This window comes from Mesoplodon mirus, assembly GCF_964341445.2.
Source record: "Mesoplodon mirus genome assembly, chromosome: 19".
Lineage (NCBI taxonomy): Eukaryota > Metazoa > Chordata > Mammalia > Artiodactyla > Ziphiidae > Mesoplodon > Mesoplodon mirus.
In genome coordinates this window covers 27,840,833-27,850,317 of record NC_138995.1, presented here as the reverse complement: position 1 = coordinate 27,850,317, position 9,485 = coordinate 27,840,833, and the positions used below count along the sequence as shown (strand labels likewise).

The 9,485-nt window shown below is 50.8% G+C and overlaps 1 protein-coding gene across 1 annotated transcript; it reads left to right on the top strand.

The window, feature by feature from the left end:
• On the top strand, positions 1-8,397 carry POLR2C (RNA polymerase II subunit C). Its single transcript, XM_082606242.1, has 9 exons — positions 1-136; positions 320-369; positions 2,782-2,850; positions 2,993-3,045; positions 5,733-5,861; positions 6,305-6,356; positions 6,482-6,650; positions 6,796-6,870; positions 7,469-8,397. Exons 1-9 carry the CDS (start codon positions 51-53, stop codon positions 7,611-7,613), a joined length of 828 nt encoding a protein of 275 aa, XP_082462368.1. The 5' UTR covers positions 1-50; the 3' UTR covers positions 7,614-8,397.
• Positions 8,398-9,485: the final 1,088 nt, after the last annotated feature.

Below are 9,485 nucleotides of genomic sequence, written 5' to 3'. Positions count from 1 at the left end.
CGCAGGCGCAGTACAGCCGACGCTGGAGGCCGAGCGAGTGGTGGGTCGCGATGCCGTATGCCAACCAGCCTACTGTGCGGATCACGGAGCTCACCGACGAGAATGTCAAGTTCATAATCGAGAATACGGACCTGGCGTAAGGCTGCTGAGGGAAGAGGCTGGCGGCTCTGGAGAGCCGCGGGCCCCAGCCTAGGTGGGGCGGGGGTCATCTTTCCAGAACTGGCCCCCGGGCCAGGGCTTTTGCTTTGGGAACCGTGGGTCGCGGGGCCGGCCTGTCGAGGCTGCGGTGCCCACACGCCGCTTGGTTTTCATTCCTCAGGGTGGCAAATTCTATCCGGAGGGTCTTCATCGCTGAGGTGCCCATAATAGGTAAGCGACCCCCGCCTCGTTGCCAGGGCCACCAGATCTCCCCCCCAACCCTCCCCATACCTTGGCGCTCCTGCCTCCAGCCTTGGTTTGGGCCGGGGATGGGGGCGCTGAGAGAACAGTAATGCTGCAGACTTGATTGGTCCCTGTGCCCTTGGCCCTGGGCCACTCTGGTCACCTCCCTGGCTCCCACGGGCTATTTAGTTCCACTCTTCCACGTGCGTTGGTGGAGAGCACGGGTTCAGGAGTCTGTGGACTTGGGTTTGAATCCTGTTTTCACTTACTGTCTCTGTGAAATTTGGGCAAGTTATTAAACTGTGTGCTGCAGTTTCCTCTCTAACGTTCGGACACTAATAGTAATTATCAGGGTGATGTCAAGTATTAAGGAGGTAATCTCTGTGCATGGTGTTCAGTGAGTGTCTAGTACCGGTAGATGTGAATCTGTTCCGTCAACTGTATTTAGGGAGCATATAAGCCCCAGGCAGTGGAGCTACGCACTGGGAACGCAGAGCTGTAAAGTACAGGGTTCCTGCCCTCCAAAGGCTCACAGTGAAGTTGCAGGGGAAAGATGAATTCACAGACAACCCAAATGCAAGACAGACTTTTGGATCAATTAAGGAGAAGCATAGCTACGGGGCCCTTGGCGCCTAGAAGAGGGAGAACCTGTTTCTGCTTTGGTTCCAGCCACTCCGCACTAGGTGTTGTACACGTTTACAGATAAACTACAAATATCTTCTGAGTGTCAGCTCAGAGAGTTTGGGTTAGGAAAAAGAAATGGAAGTCATAGTTGCTGTATCAAGTGTGCAAACTCCTAAGGAAATAAGCAGGCCAAATGATTGGTAAAGAAGAGAACGTTATAGTTTTTCCACCATTACCACTCCCAGAGACTTTTTCAACTCAGAGCTTGGAGGGCTGGTCCTCCTTCTCTGCCTAATCACTCCATGTCCCGGGGCCTTAGTTCCATCATGAGTAATATGAGGGACTTGTGCTTTAGGATGCAGCCCTGACATTCTAAGTGCCACTTTTCCCACAAATAATATTGAGCACCTGCTGCATTCCAGGCCCCAGCTAGGAATACAGAAGTTAAGACATCTGAAGACCCTGCCCCAAGGAATTTTTGAAGCATGAGATAGAGACAAGACACACAAATATAACACAAGGCAAAATATGACAGGTGTTTTAAGAGAAGTCTGGTCAGAGTTCTGGGAGGGAGGAGCTTACAGAGACAGAGTGTTCGTCTCTGTATCACGGAGGGCAGGCAAGGCTTGGTTTATAGGAGGCTCAGAGGATTTTCAGCTGCACGGGAGAGGTTAAGGTCGTGCTGGTGGGAGGAAAGACGCAGAGGCAGGAAAGCTTGGCTCATGGTCCTTGTTTGGCTTGGGTTGAGGAAGCAATAGGAAGCATAGGACAAAGCAGGTTGGGGCTAGGTCATGTCTGGTCCTCTTCTGACCTCCGTACCTAGTGTCTATGCCCCTCATTGGGCAATTGGGCTCCAGTGCCATTTGATTAATGAATTTAATTGTTTATGTGCAGATGTTTATTTATGAATGAATGAGTGAATGTGTGTTTAAGTCAGACGTGTGTGACAGGTACAGTTCTTACCGTCCTACTAGCTCATTGCTGGTAGGGATTGGGTTGTATACTTAGTATGCCTCACTCATTAAAGGATTCTGTAAGCATTAGTTGGTTGAGTGATAATAAAGTATTAAATTGAGTAATCTGAGTAATCTGGTCACTATATCATAAAATGAGACGTGGACCATAAGTCTGTGTTACTTCTGTGAGGTTTATCTGACTTTCAGGTGCTCTTGGATTTGGTGTTGGCATAAATAGCAGATTTAAGTGCTTCCCACAGAAATACTCAGCTCAGAGAAACATGTTCCCACTCCCGTGGTCTTCTCTAATAAGTCAGTGTTTTTTGGGTGGTACAGGGAACTCTCTGCATCAGATCCACCTGAGCAGGGAAGTAGGGTGTGTGTGGTTCTTGTTAAAATGCAGCTTCCTGGTCCCCACTCCAGAGCTGTGGAATCAGAGTCTCTGGCAGCCTGGCCAGGCCTCTGCAATTTCATAAGCATTAGATGATTTTTAAATCTGGAGAACCATTCCTCTTAAGTCTTTTTTTTTTTTTTTTTTTTTTTTTTTTTTTTTTTTTTGCGGTATGCGGGCCTCTCACTGTTGTGGCCTCTCCCGTTGCGGAGCACAGGCTCCGGATGCGCAGGCCCAGCGGCCATGGCTCACGGGCCCAGCCGCTCCGCGGCATATGGGATCCTCCCAGACCGGGGCACGAACCCGTATCCCCTGCATCGGCAGGCGGACTCTCAACCACTGCGCCACCAGGGAGGCCCCCTCTTAAGTCTTTAGATGAATGTGGTGGCTAAACTACGTGTCTCCTTTTCTGCTTCCTTCATTCTTTAGCAATTGACTGGGTTCAGATTGATGCCAATTCCTCAGTCCTTCACGACGAGTTCATTGCTCACAGGCTTGGTGAGTGCTGGGTTTGGAGAGTTACAGGGAGGGGGCTGTGCCGGTGTCAGAGGAGGAAGCCTCCTCACTCCCAGGGGCACTTCGGGGTTCTCCTTTTGGCTTGGCCCCTTAGCCTTCTTTAATGTGCTTTTCTGTCTTCCAGGATTAATTCCCCTCACGAGTGACGACATTGTAGACAAGCTGCAGTACTCCCGGGTATGCTATGTGCTTGGGTGGAAGGTCGGGAGTGGGGGGAGGCAGGAAACCTTAGTTCATACAGGGATTTTTCCTGACATCTTGCTTTCAGCTTTTAGAAAGACAATGTGGAGATGTTGTCTAGAGCCCAAAGCAGGCATTGATTGGTCTTTGGTTCTGATGGGACCTCACATTGATTAGTCTCAAGGGGCATCGGGGAGTCTCATTAGCCAGCCACATAAGAGGGGGCATACTCCTGGATGCCCATTTATATGGAACGTGTGGGGCTGTTCCTCTTCAGACTCTGCTTTCCAGAGCATCTCTTCCCAGGGACGGGGGCCTAGGAGGCTAAAGGAAGTCGACAGAAGGTTAGGGGGTGAGGACAAGGAGCAGAGGGAGTGAGAGCTGTCCCACCGGGCAGCACCTGAGTGACTAGGGTGCTGCTGTCTGCAGCTTTATGCCTCACCCCGTAAGTTCTGCTAGTTAAACACGGCTCCCTTCCTCTAGGGCCAGGTTTGCACTTCCATGACACGTTAACAGGCTTAGAACTAGGGAGAGTGTAGGACAGGATTAGGTTACCTGCATCCTTTCACCAGAGCTGCATTAGGTAACAGCTTGAGACTGTTCCTCCTTGATGGCTTTAGGTGATCCTGAATCAGCCCATTTTCTAATATTCCCGAGGGCACGTCATTTTTATGGTGGCTAATTTGATATATTTTGTAAATTTATATGTGTTTTTTAAAAGAACTATTCAAGCACACAGCAACGTGTGGAGCTAATATAACAAATAGGCATGCTTCTGCCAAACCGGTTGTCACATTTTAACATTTCACCATTTTGCTTCACATCTCCAGAGTCTGTTGGGTTTTTTTTTAATTATTTTTATTTTTATTGTTGGCTGCAGCGGGTCTTCGCTGCTGCGTGCGGGCTTTCTGTAGTTGCAGTGAGCCGGGGCTACTCTTTGTTGTGGCGCATGGGCTTGGTCGCTCCGCGGCATGTGGGATCCTCCCAGACCAGGGATCGAACCCACGTCCCCTGCATTGGCAGGCGGACTCCCAGCCACTGTGCCACCAGGGAAGTCCCCAGAGTCTGTTTTTAAGAAATAAATCAATTACATGTATTGGTGAAGACAGTTGTACAACCAGTTGAAGACCAGTTAGTCAGTATCTTATATAAAGATATGCATCCCCCATGACCTAACAGTTCCTTCCATTAAGTTTGTTTCTAGTATTGCATTTACTGAACAAAGATGGTATGGAATTTTTCGTTTGTTTTTTTTCTGAAAATCTTCAGAAAAGTGAAAAGTAGAATAAATACTCACTGTCTTTTCACCTGTAATTTCCGGTTGTTGATATTTTGCTATATTTGCTTTGTGTTTCATATAGATGTGATTTTTGCTGAACCATCTGAAAGAATGTTGCAGAAATCATGACATTTCTCCCCGTAGCTACATCAGCATGCATGTCCTAAAAATAAGGATATTTTCCTACATAGCAACACTTATTATGCCTAGGAAAATTAGCCGTGATTTGTACCATCTATCTACAGTCTAAATTCAGATTTTCCTAGTTATCCTCAAAATGTCCTTAACTGTTTTTTTGTTTGGCTGCACCACGCGGCTTGTGGGATCTTAGTTCCCTGACCAGGGATTGAACCTGCGCCCATGGCAATGAAAGCGAGGAGTTCTAAGCACTGGACCGCCAGGGAATTCCCCTTAATTGTTTTTTGTTTGTGCCTCTGTCATTCATGCATTGCATTCAGTTGTTACACCTCTTTAGTCTCTTGATCTCTTGAATAGACTCCTCTCTTTTCTTTTTTTTTTTTTTTTTGAGGTTAAGTACCTTTTCATATTTTTGTCTTCCATTACATTTTGATTCTTTAATTTCATATTTGTGAGTGATTCAGTCTCAAGGGTCTAGGATGCCTTCCCGTCTCACCTGTGTGTGATTGCAGACTATCCAGGTATGGCCCCTAGATCTTCCTCCTTGTCTTGAAAACATCGAAAATAGGTTGGATTTTCCTCACTGGCCTGAGGGGGAGAACAGTTTGCTTGATTACATTCTAGTAACTCTCTTCTTGCCTGAAGTTAAACGGTAGCAGCTAATCTCTAATACGGGAGTGTTTCAAGAATCAGTTTAAAGAATGGCAAACTTGAGAATTACTGAAGCCAAGTGATGCTTACATTGTGGCAGTCTCTTACACTCTTCTCTGCTTTTGTGAAAAAATTTCCGTATGAAATTTTTTAAGAAAAGGTCAGTAGTCTGGAATTTTAAATGTACTTTTTTCTATTGTTCCCTGGATTATTTTATTTTAAATGGTAATTGCATTCCCAGGCTAGTCCACTTAGCTCAGGGGATGCTGAACTATGCAGTGTGAAAGCCTCTTCCTTCTTACCGCCTTGGTTCTCTGAGGAAGCACACTCCGAGGGCAGGGTGAGATGTTAGTGTGTCTCCCAGTGGTGGCCTGGCAGCGAGGGGTGGGAAGGACATGTGGATGCCAGCGTATAGGTGGTCTCTGAGCTGGGACGCACCTGCCCTTGAGCAGCCTGAGAGTGGTGTGCAGCTGGACACAGCCCACGAGAGCCTGGAGGCTGTGATCCACCCTCTCCCAGATGAAGAACCTTAAGGAACAGGGTATTAGAAGCGGGGAGCCAAGCCAGGATTCGCCGTCTCTCCACAGACTCACTCCTGCCTCTCTTCCTGCCTCAGGACTGTACGTGTGAAGAGTTCTGCCCTGAGTGCTCGGTGGAGTTCACCCTCGACGTGCGGTGCAACGAAGACCAGACGCGTCACGTCACGTCTCGAGACCTCATCTCCAACAGCCCCCGGGTCATTCCGGTCAGGAACGCCCTCCCTACTCAGGACCTTTGCTCTTCTGGCTCCAAGTGGGCCAGATTGGGGTGGATTCTTATAAGACACCGATTTTCCCTGGGTTACCCTCTGCATTAACCTAAGCCTGATGCCTAGAAGTGCTAATAATTCTGGACTCTTGCCAGCGTGGGCAGAAGCATTGGTGCCATGGGCCCTGTCCCGTAAGGACCCTTTTAAAGGCCATGGTACTGTTTTGACTGGGGAGGTTGTCACAAAGCCATGAGGTAGGGGTTAGAGGCCAGTAACCAGCACAGACGGGGTCCTAGTAGGCACTTCTACCACCACCTCCTCAGGTATCCTTTCCTCGGCTCGGCAGGTTGTGGTCTGGAGGTGCCGGGAGGTGGGTGGCAGAAGGGGTGCGTGGGGAGATGCGCAGCAGCTAATAAGTGCCTCCATCTGGGCCCCTACAGGTGACATCCCGGAGCCGAGATAATGACCCCAACGACTACGTGGAGCAGGATGGTAAGGGCCCGAGGGGCGGAGACCAGACCCAGTCTCGCGCTGCCCGGCCCTCCAGTGGCGCTGCAGGTCAGACCGCGGAGAGCCGTGCCTCTGCTGACCCTCGACTGACTCACATCTCCCCACAGACATTCTCATCGTCAAGCTGAGAAAGGGCCAGGAGCTGAGGCTTCGAGCTTATGCCAAAAAGGGCTTTGGCAAGGAACACGCCAAGTGGAACCCGACTGCAGGCGTGGCTTTTGAATACGATCCCGACAATGCCCTGAGGCACACGGTGTACCCCAAGCCGGAGGAGTGGTATGTTCCTGCTGGGAGTGAAGGCAGGCAGGGTGGGCGGGTGTGGAAATGGCTCCTGGTGACCGAGATGGGGCAGCCTCACTATGAGACACGGGTGCCCTCAAAGCGGCAGTGGCAACCTGGGCTGATCTGTGTTTGACCTCAGGCCAAAGAGTGAGTACTCAGAGCTGGACGAGGATGAGTCGCAGGCGCCGTACGACCCCAACGGCAAGCCGGAGAGGTAAGAGCCTGGTCTGGCACTTGAAGGTAACGTGTGTAAGGACGTACAGTTCTGATGCAGCCTCTGAGTTAGGGAGACCCTTTCCCGCCCATCCCAGTTCCCCTCAGCTGAGGAGGGGCTGGTAACTGCTGAACCCATGGTATGTGCACATCCAGGCAGATTATCATCCCCCTTTTGGTCGCTGGGGGGAAGGGGGGCCCTCCAGTTATCCAGACTGTTCCTAGTCTGATTTTTCAGCTCCCAAAGAAAGATAAACCTAGGATCAAACCTAGGGCCCAAAACTGACCAGAGCCTTCTAGTGACGAACATGAAAATGGTGGAGCAGGTGACAGCTTGCTTATCTTTCTCTTTCCCCTCAGTGTAGAATACATCCATACACAGGTGTTTTGAGATATTTTTTTGTTAGCCGTGGCCTCCTCAAGGTCCTGCAAAGTGCCCTGGGACCACTGTTTGTAAGAGGTTGGATGGAGGTCAACCCTGGGGCAAGGTCGAGTTCATGGGGAGAAAGGAGTTAGGACCCAGGAGGGAGGCAGGCCTGTGGCCATGGCTCAGGCCAGCCTGCCTCATGGAGGGCTCTCACCAGACTCTTGCCTCTCAGGTTTTACTACAACGTGGAGTCCTGTGGCTCTCTGCGCCCTGAAACCATTGTCCTGTCAGCCCTGTCTGGATTAAAGAAGAAGCTGAGTGATTTACAGACCCAGTTAAGCCACGAGATCCAGAGTGATGTCCTGACCATAAACTAGCTGCAGCTCACCTGTTTCAGCAGCGCAGCAGTTGAATTTTAGGTCTCTCCTGAGACTCCAGATTTTGGCTCCTGGGGACTGGACAGCTGTTGCTCAAGCTTCCTGGCAAGGCTTCAGTACCAATTAGAAAGGTAGCAGCGGGGAAGGGTAGGTCCATCCCAGCCTTGCGCAGTCACAGATTACCAGGGCCAGCACTGCTGTTGGAGACAGACAGGACGGTCCCTTCCTAGACATTTAGCATCCCCAGCCCTGCCTGCTGATGGGCAGTAGTGCTGCCGGGAACATCCCTTCTGCCTTGTATCTCAGTGTGCCTCAGGAGGCCACGGCGTTCCCCTGTTGAGAACCACTGAGCTGAACTCTCATCTTCTGGGTATTTCAGTTCTTTACTTCAAATCCTTTCTGTTCACAAGTTGGAATGTTCACTGTTGTACCTTAGGCTTCTGTGTTAGCGCTGAATCTAGAACCCTCACTCAGGCTCCTGCCAGCCCTTCCAGTCCCTGCCCCGGCCAGCCTACTGGTTCTTCACTCAAATTCCCAGATGTCCCTAATTTGAGAATCCTGTGAGAGTAGTGTTAGGCCCAGGCCATCCCCCTCTTCCCGCCAGTAAGCCTTGTATTTTGTTCTCTACCCATGAGTTTTGAACGTCACCAACAGTGGCCAGGGGCAGCCTGGCAGGGGAAGCCTGGAGAAAACCAGAGATCTAGTACAAAAAGGAAGGGTTATTTATTAACAGTAGTTGTCTTTTAAAGTTTTTATTTTCGGCAATAAAGAGCAAAACGTACGTAATCGCCTTCATGCGTCATCGTGCCACTAGCCAAGCCAGCCAGCTCTGCCCCCCCTCCGTGGCCTTTGGGCTCCCTTCAGGCTAGCTTCTTCCTCTAGGTGCTCATTCCCTGGGTCAGGGTCAGAGCTGAGCGGGCTGTGGCCACCTCCCGGGCTCCGGTGCTCTGTCGGAGGGGGCCTCTTGCTTTATCATCCTCCTGCCACGACTTGAATAATGGTTATTTACAAGAAGGTCTGTTCCCTCAAATCAGAACCCTAAAATATTAAAAACAACCCAACACACACGCAACCAAAGGTTTGATGTGAGTAAAAAGATAGCCCTTCTGCACGGTCGTCAGTAAATACCAGCACTAGAAAATCAGTTGCTTTAATTGCATTTCAGCAGGGAGCCCAGCACCATATGGAGGAGGAAATGGTGGGGGGGGTCTTGGCTTCTGAGCACATTGGCTGCCGGAGGGAGGCCAGACAGGGCAGAGGGGCTCCCTCTGTGGGAGCACTGCCCACGCCGGTCACTGAGAGCGGGCAGCAGGGCGCTGCCCCCCGCAGTCCTCCTGCTTGGCCGGCCTGGCCCGGGGGCAGGAAAGTGCCCGGGACTGGCTGTCCTCCCCGGGCCGAGGTTACCAGCACCCCCACCCCCAGGGCGTCTCCTCAGCCTGCTAAGCATGAAGGAGTCTGGGCAGAAACCATTTTCAAGCCAGATTTTTCACCTGAGGTGTCAACCAGATGTCACCTCTGCTGAAAACTCCAAAGTGCAAGGCTACCAAGTGGCACAGTGTAAGTTCGGATCCTTCCTGTGCCACTCTAGGCCCAGAGGGACTGAGAAGCCACCTGCTGTCTCCGCCCCTGGGCTGCTTGGGAAAAGCCAGCAGCCAGCGCAGCAACCGGGAGTGTTTAGTGTCTCCCTCCTCTGGCCCTGGCAGCTCAGGTCCTGGCAGCAGGAGGGCTGGTACCATGGGGGACAGGGAAACCGCTGCCCTCACATTCAAAACAGCCTTGACTGGCCTGGTCATGGGATTAAAAAATGTGTATGTGGTGGCAGGGAGGGTCGGAGGGGGAATCTTATTAATATAGAATACATCATAAGCCATA